This window comes from Neopelma chrysocephalum, unplaced genomic scaffold, assembly GCF_003984885.1.
Source record: "Neopelma chrysocephalum unplaced genomic scaffold, ASM398488v2 Primary Assembly neopelma1_24, whole genome shotgun sequence".
Lineage (NCBI taxonomy): Eukaryota > Metazoa > Chordata > Aves > Passeriformes > Pipridae > Neopelma > Neopelma chrysocephalum.
Window position 1 is genome coordinate 22042094 of NW_020897693.1, and position 20848 is coordinate 22062941.

Sequence of the window (20848 nt, forward strand, 5' to 3'; positions counted from 1 at the left end):
CTGTTGGAGGCAGCATGCTCAAAAGGTAGTGGATTACACAAACCTTTGGTCAGGCACAGAATGGATTTTCTTGTGCTTATTGTTACAACCACCAGTTAGTCCTATTTTACTGGTAGAGATGACAAAAATATAGAGTGACAAACTTAGAAGAGGTTATTCATCGATGCATAGCTTGATTACCCTGCCTGTCAGTCTCTTCTCCCTAGTCATAAGGGACACCACTAATACAATAGGAAGCCATTGCATTAGTCATTCTCACTCAAAATCTAGTAGATAAGGTCTTGCATAATATATTGTAACATTTGTGAGAGGCAATCTTTCATCACACAGTCCAAGCCCATTTATCAGACTTGATTCCACCTACAAATCAATGTGAAGGTTTATGATTGAAAATGTTTTTCATAGAAGAGAGGATAACACTTTTTTTCACACTCTGCCTGTTCCGAGAAGGACCAGAAAAGGTCTGCTCACCATACCACTTCAAGAACTTTGCCCAGTTCATTTGACCAAAATGTTGAGCCTCTCCCAGAAGGAGCTTCTGAATAGGTTGTATTAATCACAATCTCATTCCTGCATTCTACTAGTGCATTCTTTCCTTTGAATATCTATGAGCACCCTCTCAGGGGAAGACTTAAAGGTCAGAAGTTTGTGATTACAAACAGTAATTTAATACAGTATCAGCTTGCTGCCAGGAGGAACTTTCTTTTGATATAAACAGGAGATAGTCAGCATGGCTTCAGTCTCCTTTGTTTATTTGAGAATGCTTTTTGCTCTGAGGGTATTGCTGTTTCTTAAAGCTCACAAGAAGATTCTTACAAATCTACGATCACTAAATGGAAGTGATAGGACTACAGCACTTTGCCATTAAATAAGCTTATTTTAGCAACGATAAAACCCCACCCCATCACCTATTTTTACAAGAAAGCATAAACGATCAACAGTACAGTACCATCTACTTTTGCTCAGTAGCCTCCATTTCTGACTTCGACCCAGTTTAAAAAAAAAAATGTGAAGTACAGCAGACCACTATGAAACGCATAGGCTTTCCCTCACTGCCTTATGATTCACAGTTTCAGATATGTCACAGAGTGGTTCATACTTTGGCCCATAGCTTTACTATAATGGCTGTGGGTTTAAACCTGTAGAAAACATGCACTACTTCTAAGCAATATGCAAGATATAAGCAGCTGCTACTAGGCCCATTCATTACCAAAGGACCACTATCCCCACTGGTATTTATGTTTGTATGTGTAAAAGGCTTGAACCCTCTATGATGACAGCCATTTTATCCTTGTATAAAGGCTTCCAGTAGACTGAAGTCCAGAATTCCCTATCCAAAATAATACAATTGCAAGATTGCCCGTTTGAGAAGGAAACTGCCTGGGTGGGCCATGAATTAAGTGGGCCTAGGACAATGACTTCATTTGCTTAAATAGTGTGTGCGTCAATGAAAGCAATTGCTAAATAAAGAAACCTCCCAGCAATTTTCATCCAAGTCAACATTCACAAGCTGCGGTTTAGCATTACCCTTCCTTTGTGAAGCTGTAACACATTGCAGAGGTTATGAAACTCCCAGCATTAGTATCATGAGGGTGGAGATAGGAAAGGGGTAAGGACAGTCTAAAGGAAGTTGCCATTTCTGACTTGTTGCACCTTTTCTTATTTGCCCTGAGACTTTTTACTCCAAGATGATGCCAAGAATCTGGTCAACTGGTGTTATTGTTGGATTCCAGAAGAGTAGGGAGGATATAAAAGGATTAGGGAAAATGCCTGAGGTCCCAAGGGCACTGTGAAATTTGGATAACTTTCGAGATTCACTGGCTTTTCTGCTTTGCAGGATAAGAAAGCATTTAAGCCATAAACCCTAGAGAAAAGGGAGAGGGAAGTAGCTTTTTTTGTTGTTATTTTAAGGGATGTTCTTACCTTCTCCATCGAAAATAGGCTGGGTTTCCATGGTAGGCGTTGGCTTCGAACCATCATCTGAATTGAGGGTTAAAAAGAACCGAAAAGAAACTACCATTATTGAGGTAAATACTATCTACTCTCCAGTACAGTTGAATGATTGGGATTTGTACATGGCCCGGCCAAGTCCAGAAGAGAAAGAAGACAGACAGAATGAAATCATTTTATGCTAACAGCAATAACAGTTTACATAAAACATGCATCAAGCACTATCCTTAGACTTTAAAAGCCTCCCCCCTCCCTCCACAAACCATTGGTATTTGTCACCTGGTAGTTTCCCCTTGTTGCACTGATCAAGCAATCAGCTTTTTAGTTTCAGGTCAATTTAATTTCACACAGGCCATTTCCTGAGACAGCAGAGGTCTGGAGATTGCTGTCTCATTGTGTCTTTCTCCTCATTCCTTTTGTTCAAAAGAAAACTTTTTCTGAAACTTACCTGTGTAGAACCTGGAACCAGTATTCACTGCAGAGCTGTTAGAAAGGGATGGTCAATAGCAAATCTTTTTTCTTAAAATGACTGCATCAAGGTGTTCTCTAATTGTAATGTGGTGACAATGTCTTCTAATTGCAAAATTGTGGGAAAATTACTTCTCTTACATTAGGTTTCTCATGTGCAAGAATGTTCCATGTCTTCTGACCACAATTCTTTCATAATTAAAAGCTTCAACCAAAAAAGTGTTCCACAGGAAATATAAATCTTGATATTTAGAGATCGACCACAGAGAGAAGTGTTTAGTTTACAATTTCTTTGGCTTAGTACACCTATCCATCATATCTACAGGTCCAGCCTGGATTCAGGCTGAGTCAAATTTCCTCAGGGCTCAGAGGGACCCAGATTTCAAGTCCCAGCTTGGAGCATCTTTACACAGCACTAGAATATTGACATAGCTTTTAGTGAGGCAAAAATTTTGACTGTGAGCAAGCTTAACTGGAAAAAGCTGCAGAGCAAAGTCTCTTATTACAAGGCAAGATTAGAAAATAGAACGTTATCGGCAGTTAAACTAAAAATGAGAATAGCCTAGTGTATTGGGTTTGTGTGGCCAGCTTTTGGTAGTGGTGGTGGGGGCTACCAGGGTGGCTTCCGTGAGAAGCTGGTAGAAGCTTCCTCCATGTCCAGCAGAGCCAATGCCAGCTGGCTCCAAGATGGACGTGCCACTGGCCAAAGCCAAGCCAATCAGAAATGGTGGTAATGCCTCTATGATAATGTATTTAAGAAGGAAAACTAAGTTGTTGTGCAGATATAATTGCAGCCAGAGAACAGCAGAGTGAGAATATGTGAGAGGAACAACTCTGCAGAGAGCAAGGTCAGTGGAGAAGGAGGGGCAGGAGGCTCTAGGCACCAGAGCTGAGGTCCCCCTGCAGCCCGTGGTGCAGACCATGGTGAAGCAGCTGTGCCCCTGCAGCCCATGGGGGATCACAGGGATGCAGAGATCCACCTGCAGCCTGTGGAGGAGACCCATGCTGTAGTAGGTGGATGCCTGAAGGAGGCTGTGAACCTGTGGGCAACCCATGCTGGAGCATGGTCCTGGCAAGGACCTGCTGACCCATGGAGAGAAGAGCCCATGTTGGAGCAGGCTTTCCTGGTAGGATTGTGGGCCTGTGGGGGACCCACACTGGAGCAGCCTGTGCCTAAAGGACTGCACCCCATGGAAAAGTGACCCACATTGCAGCAGTTTGTGAAGAACTGTTGCCCATGGGAGGGACTCATGTTGGAGAACTTCATGGAGAACTGTCTCCCCTAGGAGGGACCCCACACTGGAGCAGGGGAAGGACTCTTCTCCCTGAGCAGCCTGAGTAGGAACTTGTGATGAACTGACCATAACCCCCATTCCTGGTCTACCTGTGCTGCCTGGGGGCAGGAGGTAGAGCTCAGAAGGAAGAAGGGGTGGGGGAAGGTGCTTTTAAGATTTATTTCTCGTTATCCGGCTCTGATTTTATTAGTAAAAAATTCAGGTAATATCCCCAAGCTGAGTCTGTTTTGCCTATGATGGTGACCAGTGAGTGATCTCTTCCAGACCTTATCTCAACTCATGAACCCTTTGTTATATTTTCTCCCCTCTCCAGTTGTAGTGGGGAGAGAGCAGCTTTAGTGGGTGCCTGGCATCCAGCCAGGGTCAACCTACTTCACCTGGAATTGTCAGGTTTTTTTTTTCCTTTTGAAATATAGGAACTTAAAACTTGCAATTTCTAGTAACTATTTTTTGCACGTGTTATGGGCAAAAATGACACTAGGCATCAAAGTGGGCAGTAACCCAAAACATAAAGTTACACAGTGAAAATCTGTTGGAGGGAGGAGTCCATGCCAGAAAAGATAGGCTTGCCTCCATGTCCATGGCCAACAGATGCACAGGGCAAACAATATTTGGAGGAAAGGTACATGGGACAGAGGTAGCAGTAACTGCCCTTAGCCTCCCCTTGTATCAGTTCCATTTACAAAAGTAAGAGACCATTGGAACAGGAAAGAAAGGGCAGAAGGGGAAACAGAAGCTTGAAGACTTTTTTTACCCATACCTGTATTTGCAGTTTTATCAAGTGAGCAAAAGTCTGAACACCTCTTCCACTTTTCCTTCATTTTATGCATTTCCACATAAAGTAATCTAACTCACAGAAAGCAAAAACATGCTGATAATTCCATTTCAACCTCAGAGATACACTGAAGTAAAGGAGGTTGACAGAAATGAGCGAGAGACGCCTTGTTGTCATTTTCCCTCTTCATCATTGTATTTGGTTTTATGCTTAACTGCAAACATAACAAAAAATACTTGGAAGAAAAATTCTTACCATTCCTCAGTCAACTCTTGTTCTGAGCTTTCCTGTTATTGGGCATTGCCAGTTACATGGATAGGCAGTACTTTTTCTTTTTTTAGGTTTGAGCAACTGACTTGGAAAAAACCCCTGAATATTGTTTAAATTACAAGGAGGAAGATTCTGCCCTTTAAAAAATCTTTGGATAAAAGTAAATAGCTGATCTTGACTTTTTTGTTAGAGTAGGCTGCTCTGTTTCTGCAAGATTCCAGAAGCCACAACTATGGCTTGTTATTTATTTAGGATGACACTTTATACTGTAAAAAAGCAGTGAACAGTATGTAATTAGCATGATTCGTTTTACAGATTGAGAAACCAACCCAAAACTGCTGAAGACACTCATAGAACAACTGTAAAGTGAATAATTCTTAAGTTATACAAAAAAGGAAGAGACCTGACATAAAAGACCAGTATGATAATAAGTTTCTTCTTATTGTTCTCATGAATGCTTCTGCACCACGTAATTACAGAATTGCTTTTCAGATTTAAAGCAGCAACCCAGAAGCCAACAATGGGAAAAAATTAGAAGTGGATTTGAGCCACAGCACTTTATCCAAACCATTATGTGAACTTTGGCAGAACTAAGGATACTTCAGGTTCAGGGGAGTTCTTTTAGATTCGTGTATGTGAGAAGAACACAGCAGCAATTACAATTTGTGAAATACATTCTTCTTAAAGAAAGAGAATTTTGCAGCAGCTTATGTATGAAGCTAGGCATTAAGCTACTGAAGTGTATTAAATAAACCCCTCAGTTCAAAGCTACCGTTTAAGATAATCTCGGTAAAATGGCTCAGTGAATTACACAATCATTTCCTTACTGGGATACTAAGACCAAATTGTCACTAAGTCCACATTGTAGCAGCACCCAGTACAGTATTCAGGGTTTTGTAAATATAGGGAAGTATAATTACTCCCCTGTTGTTTAAGCAAGTACAGTTCTTTCATCACACATACAAGAAAAAAATGCAATAGACAAGAGCCCTGTAATTACATTCACCATTTTTCAAAAATCAAAAGCCAAGGATATTTCTGATTATTTTTTAAAGGTCATGAAATAGTCACATAAAAGACAAAAATTGCACTTCATTAAAAACACCATGCTTACTTCCCAGGTGCCAGCTTCTTACTCTGAAATTACCAAATCTTTTTCTTAAACTGGAGAATTCTCAATAGGTCTCAGTGTTTCAAGCTAGCTTATGGCAAAAAATTTCCCTGCTGTTCCCATTGGGCAGAAAAACCACCCCAACACTTGTCTACTCTTATTTGATTTTTCCTCTCATTCAATACTCCGTTCATCACACTGAACATTTGTTCCACTGGCCTGTTGGCTCCTCATAAACAAGGAATAAGTTCTATTTTACATACCTGAAAATTTTGAACAAACAAACACTATACAGAATATCTCTTCTTGGGACAACATTTTAAAGCTACAAAACTCCTCTCCAGTGAGTTTCCTTTTCCTAGGGTACACTTGTAAGAGTTAAACAAATTTTTCTGGCTCAATTGCTGTCAACTTTAAAATGGTATTTTTATCTTGCCACAGGATAAGAGTAAAATAGGCAGGTCAAAATGAGATTCCGTAAGCCATTTGCACATTAAGACACCACGGCTATAAACCAGAAGCCCACTTGCACTACTGCTGTCAGAAGCTCATAAGCAAGAACAGTTTTTATTGCATTGGCCTAACAATAACTCAAAACAGGGACAGTTACTTGCATGTCCTGATCTACCGCTAGTGCTGGGCAAGAACTTCATGATCTCACCAGGATTCCCCTCCCTTAGACTTATCCTTGCAGAATAACTAGCAAGGATCCACATCTGAAATGACTGCAGCATACACTGGGGTTGAGGGACAAGGAGATTCGGTTCATGCAAAAGACAACTGTTAAAGTGAACTTTTTGCTCTAAATGACAAGCTCTGAGGCCAGGAGCAGCTCTTTATGTCAGGAGAAAACTAAACTCCCTGACGTAAAAAAGCATTAATTACTATGAAAAAATGTGAAGTAACTGCCTGCTGCTGTGAATCAACTTTCTTACCTCAAGCCACCTAATGGAAGCCAGATAAAGGGGAAAAGTTAGGAGATAAAAGTGATGTACGGAAGGTTGAGGTTGCTTAGGAAGCGTATAGGTCTTGGTCTGTTAACGTGATGATGCAAGTATACAGACGACTTTTGCAGTGGGTGTATCTTCCTGGTTAGGAGATGTGATATGGGAAGTTAGTTTTGTGTTCTCAGTGGAATCCATGAGACAGTCTGTAAACATTTCTTCCATTTTGAAGAGCACAGGTGCTTACGGAGTCAACCATCCAGGCCTTATACAAAATGTGGTCTTTTTTGTAAGTCTACAGCTTGCACATCAATAGTTCCCAGACTCGAGTCAGCCTGACAGAATAAGCAGATGAGAATTTTAAGTGCATGGCTCTGCTGGGAGGAAGTAGCCTTTTTCCAGTGTCAAGTGGTTCCTTCACTTACCGCCTGGTTTTGGCTGAGCTATTAGAGAGAATAGCTGAAGCTAAATAGGTAGAGCACAGAGAGCAAGGATAGCAAGCAAATTCTTAGGATGTCCTCTTCAATGCAGCAAAGTCCACATCCAACAAACCTGTCAAGCCAACATGAAGGAAGAAGAGCTTTCCTAGGCCTCAGTACCCCTGAATACATATTCATTTCTGCAGCTTTAGTAACTCTGGTCAGAAGAGCAAAGACCCTCCAGGCCAACTAGGCTCCCTGTGTCTGTGCAGTTCCTGAATCTTGAAGATGCAGTTTTACAGCTTTGACATATCTATGTATTACCCCCAGGTCTGGGGGTGTTTTTTTAAGGATTAAAAAAAAACAACAAAGCTTGTGTTTGCACTACTTGGGGTCTTATGCAAAAATACACGTTCCTTCCAGTATTGTAGGTGAGGAGCAAGTTGTTGCCTTAATCACAATCCTTCCCCACATCAAATGAAAAAAATTCATAATTAATTTAATAGTCTATGCAACTTTTATGAAGAGACTTATACTGCCAATATAAGTGCAGAAAGTCAACATTCATGAAAAAAAATTACGAAACTCTTACAATCCAGCCAATCAAGATAATTTCTTGCCAAGCAGCTGAAATGGAAACACACCAGTGCAGACAGACTTCTCCACCAAATTTTCACACTCCTAACATTTAGGTTAAAAATGACCTTTAAGATCATCAAGTCCAACCACTTCTATGTATGGAGATCCCACAGCTGTTGAGAAAAAAACCTCAACTTTTTAAACCAAATCAGCAAAAGCAAATTCTCACTCTTTATTGCCTTCATTTTAAGAAACAGCAATAATGTGCTGCCTTTGGATATAACCACCACCAAACACTTGGACATGGACCAAAATACAGTAAAGTTTTGCTTAAAAAGGTGAAAATATGCCTAGGTACTAAACATCCTCCATATGGCTTAATGATCTCCTAACTGTAAAGGTTGACTTGCACTGTCATTGCAGTAATTTTTCTCTTCTTACATCAACTATTCTGTATGCCATATGGATACAGGCAGCCTTTACTTTAGCATTGCATTCCAGATAGGATGAGTAGCCTTCCCCTGTGCCTTCTGGAAGGCATTAGTTCCCCCCACTTCCTTCTCACATCTCCCTTGCAGGTGCATGAACATGAAAAAAGCCACTCAAGCCCCAAGGACTTTGTGGTCCAGTGTAGTCAGTGTGTTTGTTTGGCAGCACAATTCTTCACCCTGCAAGAAAGCCTATCCCATGCACAGACAGCTGGAAGTAACTCTGACCCCTGTGACACAATTCAAAGCCTCCTCTGTTTGGCTTTTTGATTCCTGATTGACACATTCACTGCCAGGCGGAGATAAATGCTGCTGGGAGGACAATGTTGATCTGCTCCAACTATTCTTGTGAAGGATTTTTTCAGAATAATAAACAAAAAAACGTTGGTGCGCGTAAGGGCATGAATAGAACTGGAGGTAGACAGAGAGGGGAGTGGAGTGCTTTACAGAGGCTGGCAAGTCGATTGAGAAGTTAATTGTTTGGGTGTACAATGAGTTTATTCTGCCCACAAACAAAGAGCTCCCTCTTCCTAGGCCTGGTCCTTCAAAAGAAAATGTGTCAAAAGGGGTATGGAGCAGCACTCTGTTAATATAATGCTCTAGTCTCTGGGATCCAGTGGCTTTAAAAGTGTTGAATCTTAAGATTCAGATAGAATCTCTCTGAAATCCAAAGTCCTTATTTACTGTGTGAAGTTCTTAAGGTACTTCAGTAATTAGCCAAAACAAACCTGCCTTCTAACCTCTAATTCTTTGCAGCTTTTAAACAACTTCTTTTGAAAAATAAAGACAAAGTAAAGTATTACCCTTCAGACATAATGCTGTAGACACCTTCCTCAACATGAGATCCAGTTTTATATTATTTCAATTACACATAATTTAAAAGTGGTCCTGAATGTCTCATATTTGGAAAGATGCGGAATCCCAATCCACAGAGCTTGCACTATAATAGGTCAAACCAACACAATGTCCAAACACACCCCCTGCCTCTGGGAAAGTTTAGATCCAGATTCAGATTTGAACTTTGCAGGTTGAACCAAGCCCTATGGTAATTACCACTTAAAATACCTGACTCACTTCTCTAAGTTATGCAAACCTTTCTAGAGAAAAAGATCTTCCTAGTACTGCCGCATGGAAGACAAGGCAGTTGAAAACTGAGCCATTACAGTTTACCACTTTGAAGGTAGCACTCTTAGGGACTTTGGTGTCAACGGAGAGACGCACATGTTACAGGAACAAGCAGCACCCATAAAGCTCAAAGAATTAAGCTGAGTTGTTAGTGAACTTTCTGGTGATGCAAATTTGCTTCACTACTTGTGAAAAGTTGTTGTTTTAACACACTCAGAAATGTAGCACTCCAAATAACATTTTTCCTCAGGTATATGGGCATGCTTCCAAGTAGAAGACAAAGTACCTTAAAATTATTAAAGCCATTATTTTAGAGTACTCACCTAACTCAAACTTGAGACTCACCCTTTGTTCTCCCCTTTTTCAAGCAAAGATCCCAACTATAGTACAATCAACTAATTTAAGAGGACAGCAGGGAGCCACAAGTTTGTGTGATCTCTTTTGTTCTAGTAATACATAAGGGATTCAAAACCTCAAAACCTGTGAAATAAGATTTCTTGGTTTGCAGACAGTTTTGCTCCAAATTGTAAATAGTAAACCACAGTCTTAACTAGTTTTGCAGGCTTGGAGTTCTGGACAAGAAGCAGCAGTATCTCCACCTAGACCGAATACAGATTAATTCAGAACAAGGAACCCGCACAGAGTCCTGTTGTTTGGAACTAGAATTCTCAGTTCATTTTTGGGCCAAAGTCCAACACAGAGATGATCTCTATCAAAGCAATTTATACAAAAGATATGGGTTAAAAAAGCAGAGGATCAGATTTTAGTTTATTTAATACAGCACTTTTGAGGTCAAATGCAAGGAAGCCTGAATGGAGAAGACCTGTCACTGTGCATAGGTTTACCTTATGCAGAGTTTTACAGTTTGCAGACTTCACAGCCAAATTCCTTCAAAAAGGGCAAAACAGGTCTCTTTGAAGATTTGGAAGTAATAAGAAAAATAAATGCCTAAGGCCAGATTTGAACCTTATCTGTTAAAAAGGTGAAGCAGGTAATAAAGGTCAGGTTACCTTGAGACCATTTCCAGTCTAGAGTCACACAACAATATTTTTGATCAACATGGAATCACTATCAAGCTGTGAAGAGATTGACCCCCCCATGTCCTCCCCCCATTTTCAGAGACTTGTTATTCTCACCCTCCCCCACCACTCTCTGCAGCAATTTCATTGGTGAAGTCTCCAGATTCTGCTTGGGTCATCTGGTAAGTTTTCAGACAGGATCACAGCTTGCCTGTCGTAGCAGACCGATGTTTCACAGCTGCTAGCAATGTTCTCCATGGCTAAAGAGATGAATCTGCAACCACCATGGAGTGTGGCTCTTCTCCTTATGTACCAGCCACAATTTCAGTGGTGTAAAAAGATCAGCTACAACAACACATGGGAAGGCTATTGGAATGCCTACAAACTAAAGAACACACACAGTCTGCAGAAAGAGGCTCCTGAGGGGAGTAAAGAATATTTTTCATTCAGCTGTGTACTTAAGCTGTCCTTTGAAAGTCTAATGCCATCCCCCTACTGATACACATACCCAAGAAAAAATGGAGACAGAATCAGGAGGACTAGATGGGTTTTTGGGCTGGCCATAACACATAGCACCAAAAACTACCTGCTACCAAAAACCATGACTACTTAATGCTTGCTGAAGAATGATGACATTTACAAGTTGACATTGGCAGCTGGCTGTAGAGATGGCACTCAGTTTCAAAACTGAGTCTCCAAGACTCATTTGGACCAGCAGACACTTTCACGGGTCAAATAGCATAAAAAAGCTTTGCTGTGGTAAATACAACCCAGAGAGTTGTAAATCCAGTACTGTCTTTTTTCTCTACAGAGAAGGATCAAGATAATGAAGATGAGAGGAAGAATTGGAATAACTTTATTTTTCAGGGAGATAAACAACCAAAAGGAAATAAAACAGCTGTAACAAACAGTGAATAAAGAAGAATTAGGCCCTGTATCTGTGTAACAAAAACTGTATCCAAGTGCATATCAATATAGGCTACAACCAAATTATTTGTAAAAGATCATGCCAATCCATAGAAGAGATATTGGGCCATATTGTCCCAAGAGGGAGTACTGTCTGTAGTTAAGAAAAAAAAAATGAGGAAAGGGAGGTGATTTAGAAGAGGCATTGTGATACATGGCTGCTCCAGACAGTCCTGGCACTAAGCTTCACAGGGAAACTGGAGAGAAGAGGTAGAACACAGGAAAACAGAGCAGCAATATTATAAAGTAAATCACAATCCCCCTTTGTCAAGAGTTGGAGCATACACTATTAGGAATGTTTGTTGGTGTGTTTTGTTGTTTGTTTTTTTTTCTTTTAATCCAAAGTAGAAACACCTCTAAAGTGTCAGCATTACTTACACTGCAGAGTGAGTGATGAAATCAAGGAATCAGCAATTTTGAACCATCTTCTGTTTGGCTCACTGCCTTGAGTGATATTTGACATAAAACAGGGAGCAAAAAAGTTTCCGCACAAAGAAATATTTTGCTTAAGGTACCATATCTCATAGCAAGATTTTTAGCACTTGACATTGCCCCAAACTTGGAGAGAAGTCTGCAAAAAGCTCTACAGCACTGTCAACAGCTGCCTGATCACTCCTGGCAAAAGCAACAACCACCACATGATTGTTTAGTTTAGCTTCTCCGGTTTTATTCTACCTACAATATATCACATCTTTTTTTTAGGACCCTCTGCTTTGATGTGAAGTATTCTCTGTTTCTGCACAGCCTCCCACCCAAGACACCCTCTCCTCAACTACCACTTCTAAAAGGCTACTCAGAGTCCACAATCAACTACCACCTTGTCACTTCTAGACTGTGTAAGAGCCCATATACTTGTGGAAAAGGGAGCACATCTAAAATGCCCACAAGGACATTGTGACTCTGATCTTAGACTGCTTTACTGAATAAGGGAAAAATATTAACTATTGTTATTCAAGCTTTATATAGTAATAACCAGATTCGTAGCTGTAGGAACATTTTAGAAGTTATCTGAAAATATATAGTGACCTGGGGCAAGGAGCATGAACAGTATGATTAGAATATCAGTCTCTCTTCCATCTCTCCCCAATATCACACATTCCCTTTCACTCTTTTCCTTCCAGCTCTGGTCTCTTCAAGGTAAAAACCTCTATAAATTCCCCCACTTCTTCAAGGCCTATAAGTGGGGGATGGAGACAGCAGCAAATTTCCTAGATCAATGGCCATTTGAAATTCAGACATATGGCTGAAGCCCTACAGCTGCACGTGTTAATTATCACACGTGTCCCCTGTAAAGCAGTCTGTTAGACACAAAAAGAAAACAGAAGAGGGAAAAAAAGCCTTTCTAAGGGATTAAGTAAATAGTCTAAATTTTTGACCCTGCTCTCCCAGACACATGCCTGTGTTCAAGAACATAAGCTGCCTTCCTTTCTCCCAACACCTGCATACTGAGGAAGCACAAGACCCCTTCCACCTCTAGCCATGTGCATTCAACATATCTCAAAGTGTACTTTCCCCCTTCTAGCTCCTCATTCCCAGCCTCTTCTCTTGCCGGCCCCTCTCCCTTAGAGGACTAATTCCTGGCTGACAACCAGACTAGCCTTGGGCTTACAATACGCCTTTTCATTTCCTTGCAGGCAAAGAGAATGGATACCTCGCTGCTATATCTGTATTGCATGTGTGCAAATGAAGAAAAATAGGGGGAAAAAAACCCCGCTTTTTCCACAGGTTCCCCCCAACCCTGATCATTAAAGAGAAGAGGTTCAGAGCTTTAGTGAGCGAGCACAACTTTGCTCTCTAACTGCATTGCCTGAGGCAGTTCACCTCAGGATCTGAATTTTGTCTAAAGGACGGTTTGTATTTGATTATGAAAGGAATAGTTTTCCTATAAGAGGGAAGGAAAGGAGAACAGAGGGAAGCAGACAGACAGAGTAACTGAATCGTGCTGGAAGGACCTCCAAAGAATCTAATATGCTTCAGAAGGAAGTCTGTACATACAGAACAAAGTATGTCAATAATGTATACAGGGTATAAGTGATAACACATTTTCAACATTATAATATTTTAAGATGAAGGTCATTACTCCAAGTTACAGCCTGCCAGACATCTACAGATTGACTGTTCAAAATGAACCAGACACAACTGAATTTAAGAACCATCATCATTTAAAGGTATATTTGTGAGCAGCTGAGCAGTCAAGTCCTTACACAAATTGCTTTGCCGGAGCACCTAAAGGTCTCATCAGAAACTGAACACCAAGCTGAGCATAGTGACATGAAATAAGACACGGCCCAGAGAAATTCAATCTGTGAGGAAGACTTCTCCCATTCTTAGCGTTTATCAAAGCATTTTGCAGCACATATCCCTTGCTGTCAACATAGAACAAAAACCCAGATGAGCACACAGAGGGAAGCTATTATTCCAGCTAGATCTGTTCTGAGAAGCTTTAATTCCCCTAGGTGCTGTCTCAGGAACTTGAACAAACATTAGGGTTGCCTCTCCAGCTTCCCCCTACCTTATTTACAAGCACACATGGTCTGCATGCATTCAAGCTTTCCCATTACAGTTTCATAGTTTATCTCTCTTACAGAGAAACTTTGAGGCTCATAGGGCAAAGGAGTCGAAAGGAAAGTACTTCCAGCCCCTCAACTAAACACCTGCACCATGACAAAACATTTCCTGGTGCATTCCATTGATTTGAAAGGAAACACTAACATTCAGATGTCTAGGTTCTATACAGCATGAGAAAAATAATTTCAACAAGTGTTAAAAAAAAAAAAAAAAAGGTGTTAAGGTCACATAGATACAAAGTATTCAAACAATAAAAACAGCTCACCGATCCCAAATCTATTCCATTTCTCTGCTAGCTGTAATTGATCAGACACCAGAAATCCATGTATAGCACATAAACAGTTAATAATATCTTAACAGATGTTGCTTAATCAATTGTTAGTCTACTTATTAGATCTACTCACCAGGCTGCCCGATACTATGACTTAACATTTAAAAACCTTTACAGCTGTCCTTAAGACATTACAGACATGAGTCGTCCGTAGATTGCTATAATAACACTTGTAAACTACAATTTTATTAAGTCATATTATATAGACTAAGCTACCAATTGGAACTGTTGCTTTATAGATGAAAGCAGAATTCTTGCATTGTATCAAACAAAATATAGTTTAAAACAGAATTTGCCTTCTGTTCACGCTTGCCAATGAAACTTTCTTCAGCCTCAAATTTGATACATGTGTTCTGAGGCCCACAAAGAAGTCTTGATGAAAACTAAACAATTTCAGACAAGTCAGTGATGTGGGGACCCAAAAGGATTGTGTTTAGTTCTACTGTTTATGCAGCAAATTTGAGGTTGAATTTTTCTTCTAGACTTCAGTATTTCAAAAATCTGTTTGCTTAGAACACTGTTCTACTCTGGAAAAGTGATCCAGTATACACAGCATTACAAAATTACATTCCTCTGTTCTCACAAAAATTGAACACAATTCTCAGTTAAAAGCTGGATTCTCTCTACCTTATAAAATCTGTAATATTGGCAGACTATGATCTGCCACACATGTGAAATTGACTTGCTTTCTATAGTTACATTTAACTGGAATTTAATAAACAATTTTGTAGATTATATACCATATAGAGATAGCAATGGGAGCCAGAGAGAATTCTGAGCAGTTACAAGCTAGCAAACCTACTGATTAGGTTAATAGAAATTTTTACAGCACTGTTTTTGTAATAGAGAATCAAACTTCAAATCCACTGCTAAGTTTGCTTGGAAATACAAATATGAGCTAACCAAAATCTTATGTGCTACAAATTCTATCCATAGAAATTTTTACTCACAGCCCACTTGGGCTGCTACAGGACAGGTTTTGTTGCACTAATCTCTCCCTGTAACTTCTCTAGTCACCTGAGTTTTTATTCCAGTTTCATAGTACACATTCAATTTCTCTCACAGATTATTTCCTAACCCCTTTAAATTTTAACAGTATACACTGAGAAACTGTCACCATCAGTGTGTGGTAGGACAAATCAAGCTTTTGCACATCTGAAGGACTTGGGGCACTCACGTAGCACACACAGAGCAAAGCTGCTGCTTTCAGGAAGTAGACTTATTATATACGCATAGCACAGTGACTTTCCACACAGCTACACTATACACGCGACTCTGTCCAAAAGCAAACCGTTTATGCACATTTTGAGTACACATGTATATTTTACCCATACAAGACCTGACAAACACATCAGCCCTAGTCTAGGAATGTTACATGACAAAGTTAAACAGTTCAGAAAACAATATTTGCATGAAAATTCTCCTTCTCCTCCATTCATTAAGATAATATATAGTTTATTTAAAAACAAATACGTAACATAAGGGATCCAGAAGAATTGTTGGAGTTGCACTGCAGACTTGTTACCTGCTAATGTTCTGAAAAAAATTAATCATTAGATGGTGTTCACCAGCCAGAACCATCACTTGACTTCATACTGCCTCAGTAAACTTGTATTTCTTTCATCTTACTGATGAAGGCCACACTATATTTCTCTGTCTTTCCTGTATTCTCCACAAACTGCTAAAGACATCAGAGCATTTTCTAAGAAAATATGAGGTCAGAGAGGTAGGAGCATTTGAAATTTGGTTTGTGTGATAGCACAGTTGCATTTCAGATTTGGTCAGTACCTAGTTGAATCCAGAAAGATCTGGAGAAGGTAAAGACCAAAGTCCCAGTCTCAGGGTTTAGTCACATTTCAATATGATATTTTTGTCAAGATATTATCTGTCTTGTGTGAGACATGCTAACCACTGTGGAGGCAGTGTGCTCCCCTCCCTGTGAGCTGATGGCAGGTGAATTAGTGCCAGCTGCACTTGACTTCTTAACACTAGCAGATAAAGCCTTCAGGTCCCCAGGTACAAGCAGTTCCATTTGTTTACACTAGCACAAGCCATCCTTCACTTGGGTTTGCCTGAGGAAAGTGTTCACCCTCTACTGCTCAGCCTAATTATTGACTCAGACTAATGGCTCATTACTGATTCAGACTGCTCAGTCTATTGGCTGCACAACTAGGCCATTAACATTTTCTAAAGGTAAGACTTGAAAAACAGCAGGAAGAGAGCCACAGAATGGGCCAACTTGCCCACAGCTGCAGTCCAGAATTTCTCTGCCAAAAAAGCCTACCTTGAAACTAATTTCTGACGGTCAAACCCATGAAAAGGAACCCAATTCTACATGTTCAGTTGGCCGAAATTTCAAGTTGCTCATCTTAGGTTTCTCAGACTGCTTCAGTTTTGAATCACAGAATAACCTGAGCTGGAAGGGACCCACAAGGGTCATCAAGTCCAGCTCTTAAGCAAATAGCCCATACTGTGATAGAACCTTGGCATTACTAGCACCATGCTCTAACCAACTGAGCTAATCTCAGGGTAGGCTGCAAACATATTGAGGAAAGATTTTTGCAGCTCCATACAAGAGTCTTGTCTACATGTAAGATAGTAACTGTACAAGTTCAACCTGGGTTTTGCTTTCTGTGGGTCCATCAGAGCTTACATTCCACCAACTGTACAGGGAATTGCAGATGCTATTGCCAGCTTTTGCAATAGGGAAACAAGACAAGTCAAAACAGCCCTGGAACTTTATGCACTGCAAGCGACTTTATAAAAGAAAACGGGAATTCATACCACTCAAGACTCTTCATGACTGACACTGAAAGTTACTCCAGCCAGAATTTACCCTGTAGTTGGATCATCCTTAAATCCCAGGTTATAGAACCAAGCCACCTTTCCCATTTCCTTCAATCAGTTGATTTAAAAATGGTATCAACACCTCTCATATAGTGTCCAGAAGAGTTAATCACTAACAAACCAGTATCCTCACTTGAATATATTTCTTCTTCCAGAAGGAAGACCAAGTGACTTTATCAAGATAAGCAATTGCAGGGCTGTTTTTGACATCCTGTTTTTGACCAGCCTACTTTTTAAAACCTTCTTGGTGACTGTAAAAGATACCACTCATAACTGCAACATGCTAAATCTGTAGCTTTGAGCTAAAGCCCTAGAACTCCTCAGATAAAAATAAAGTTTTGAATTTTCTTCGTTTCACGTTTGGTTTTTCTTTCAAAAGGGTGGCACAATTTCCCTTTGGCTGGAAAGGAATGTTCTGCATTCTTTAGACAAGGAAGAAATCCAGTCATGTTGGCTCCAAGGATGCCTTTCACTGCTTCTTAAAACATTAACAACATCCTAGTGGGAGAGACTGGGGAGATCCAGACCTCTAGAGGACAGCATGCATTTTCCAAGAGTCTCAGGCCTTTCAATCTAAGCAGCAACTGGAGCAAATTAATGCAAGAAGCTCCTTATGAGAAAGGACTGTACAAGGAACAAGTTGGAATAAAAAAGAGCAACAGAAATCTGCAGGTTTTGGACATCCTAATCACATACAAGAGTAATTGTATTCCTGGACAAAGGTCCTGGGAGCTTGTTCTTCACTTGCAGGCTGAATTCAGCATAGAAAGAATGGTGGTAAATGTCTGAGCTGCCAAGTCCACACAACAAGCATGTTCTCGAGAGCCTGGGTTTCTATTCCACCTCATGCAAACATGTCTCCATCTTCCTATGCCCGCTCTGCCTTTCAGCAACAGAGCACTTCTCAGAACAGAACAGATCAATATCTCCTATTTTAAAATTTTAACTTTGGTGCAAATTTAAATTAAATTAACTTACAGGGCAAATTGTATGACTAACTAGCATTGCATCATAGAGCAATAGCAATATGGATAACCAGAGCATGGAAATTAAAAATAAAAAGTATCTCCTACCAGCATGCTTGCTTGTTCTCTGCAGAAAGCTCCACAGAGCCACTTCTGGAACTACATGCCAAGCCACATGACCATAGCAATTGAATTTTCTTTTCATCAGGAGTGAGAGAGCCTGTGAGTGGAATTGCATGCTATCTCACATCTTCTGGTACTCCAGAAATTACAGCTAAACAGGATGGAAAAGAGGCCAAAACACTTGGAGAAAGACTTATTACCAATAACCAGCCTTTTCCTCTTTCCAACATTAATTTCCCTCTTCTAAAGGAGAGCTAACAGGCTAGTAAAGTCTTCACTGATTACCCAAGAGCTTAAGTCCATCCATCTGCACTATTTCTAATGCAGAGCAGCCTCTATCCAGAAAACTATTTTTGCCCTGAAGACTTGAAAGGCACCAGCATCACAAAGTTTATTAGCTCCATATTTTACATTCCTGTATGAATGAGACAAAAGAAATCACTTTTGAGAGTCTTAGCTATTACTTTTCCTCTTCAGAGTACTTGTTCTGTGGCAGATAATGCTCTTTGACTAAGAGACCCTCATCCAGAAATGGAGAGGGGAGTCTACCGTGCAGTGGGAAATTCCAAAAGCTCCTAAGTCAGCTGGTAGTTGCCCAAAGAGATATCAGAAGCTTCAAAGTTGTGCCTCTACAACACAAAGGTCATCACTGACCCAGTTCCTGCTGGACCCCTCCTTGGCCTGTCCTTTTTGTCATTTTGCAAAGGGTTATCTTTACAAAAACGGTTTGAACACTCAGCTAGAACAGATGTGCATACTGGCTAGCCACCAGTCTTCAGAGAAGCTGGACCTGCAGAAACCACCTTGCTTCAAGGAAGCCAGGCTGTTCTTGGTTCTGACTTCTGTAGAACAGGACCTGATATTGGAATTTTAAATCCAAGTAACTTAAATCAAGAAAAAGTGCTGACAAGAAAGCCAAATTCATTTTTAGATTAGTCGTTCATCACTAGCTGAAAAAGTAATGTTAAGTCCATAAATTTAAACCAAATTATTACAGCTTCTAAAAGCCCTCTTGATTTTAAAAGACCTGTTTAATAACTGCTCATAAGTATTTTTCTAACATGATGGAAAAGGGCCAGACTTGCTTGTGTGTGGGCTTCCAACAGTCATGAATGAATTCAGAACTAGAGAGGACAGAAAATTTACATGATTGCTTGAAGCATGCTGGCCCAAGGGGAAGCATTTTCTGTTTGACAGCTACTGCATAGGGCATTTCTGCAGCCACACGACCAAGCATATCCTTGAAATAGGATGCTAAGGCTGCACTAAGGAGAGTCAATTTCTATTACAAATTTTAGATCAATTTATACCATTTACAGTTCTCTTTTTGCATGTTCCAAGCTCTAACTTAATAAAGGGAACAATGAGGAAAAACCAAGTTCAAATGTTTTCCCCTTTTGCTCCTGTTTCTTATGAAATCCAATCTCAGTTGCTTCCAAATCTAGAACAACAGACCAGGACTACTCAGGTAAAAACCCTACAAACAGCCTCCACTCAATAATGCAGATTTCAAGAGCTACTTGATTTGCTTATACTTCAGGCTAGTCTAGCAATGATTGCATTAGCAGAATAACAATGGATTCAGGTGCCAATTACATATTAACATGTATCAAAAGTGAGAAAGAAACTTCAGCATTCAGTCTTAACTAAGTAGTTTTCCTTGCATCTTTCTTCTCCCTACCTTTTCCTAAACTACTATACACAAACAATAGACTGGAGAGCAGATATGCATCACTGCTCTGAACATAGCAAGCTAATTCCTCTTAAGTGTCTTCAGGACTGGATTGACATTCCCAGCATGGAAGATGTTCCTCGAATGAAAGTATTGGCATTTTCCTAGGCTTGAAGTGTCAGGAAGAACAGGTTTAGAGAGTAAGCACTAAAAATCCTGCTTCAGTTATCAAAACAGGAACTTCTCCCAAGAAATAGCATTCATCCTCACCAGCAGGAGTGAGGATGCATTCAGCACTGTTTTTCTGTAGTAAGGAGACAAATTCAAAAGTTGACTCTGAATCAGGGGTAGAGGGAAGAAATGTTGAATATCAGGGTGGGGAGAAGGCCTAAAGACAAATTTCACTGCTCCTCAGTGAGTGTATATATATACATACATACATAGACACTTCAGTGGTCAACCCTCCCAAGACTATTAGAGTGAATGCAAACCAGAGGACACAGAGAAGAGCTAAAATACTCACAGGAAAAGAACAAGGAACTACCCAATGCCTTGCACAGGAAAGGCAAGGACTGAAGACAGTAGCAAAGAAGAACCAATGCCTAATGCACAAAAGAGTGAGGTTTCCAAGCACAGCTAAGGTTTAATCCAGCGCTGCTCCAGCTTGCCAGAGGGTTTTATGTGCTACTAGAAAAAAACCACTTTTCAATGCATACAGAGCCACAACCATAATATTGGCACTTGTGACTCCCAGAGTACCGGTTATATTGACAGCCTTCCTAATCTCTAGGGATTTTACTGAGAAATGCTCAGTATGTTACTTCAAAGTGAACAAGCAGAGGCTATTCTGGACCAGCCACCCACCCTTTGGGAAGCTCAGCTGTCTTGCACTACAACTCAGTTGACAAGAACAGAGCAGAGCACAACCTTTTC

The 20848-nt window shown here is 40.3% G+C and overlaps 1 protein-coding gene across 9 annotated transcripts in view; it reads right to left on the reverse strand.

Moving 5' to 3' along the window:
- SMOC1 (SPARC related modular calcium binding 1) overlaps nucleotides 1-20848 on the reverse strand; it is a 132970-nt gene that overhangs the window by 46794 nt on the left and 65328 nt on the right. For 6 of the 9 annotated variants that reach the window (XM_027707808.1, XM_027707802.1, XM_027707783.1 and 3 more), the window contains exon 6: nucleotides 1924-2013. The exons of 1 other annotated variant lie outside the window; for it this stretch is intronic. In XM_027707808.1, the coding sequence (XP_027563609.1) occupies nucleotides 1924-2013 (90 nt within the window). The remainder of the gene's footprint in view (nucleotides 1-1923; nucleotides 2014-20848) is intronic. 2 more of the 9 variants (XM_027707796.1, XM_027707789.1) reach the window with 1 other exon arrangement.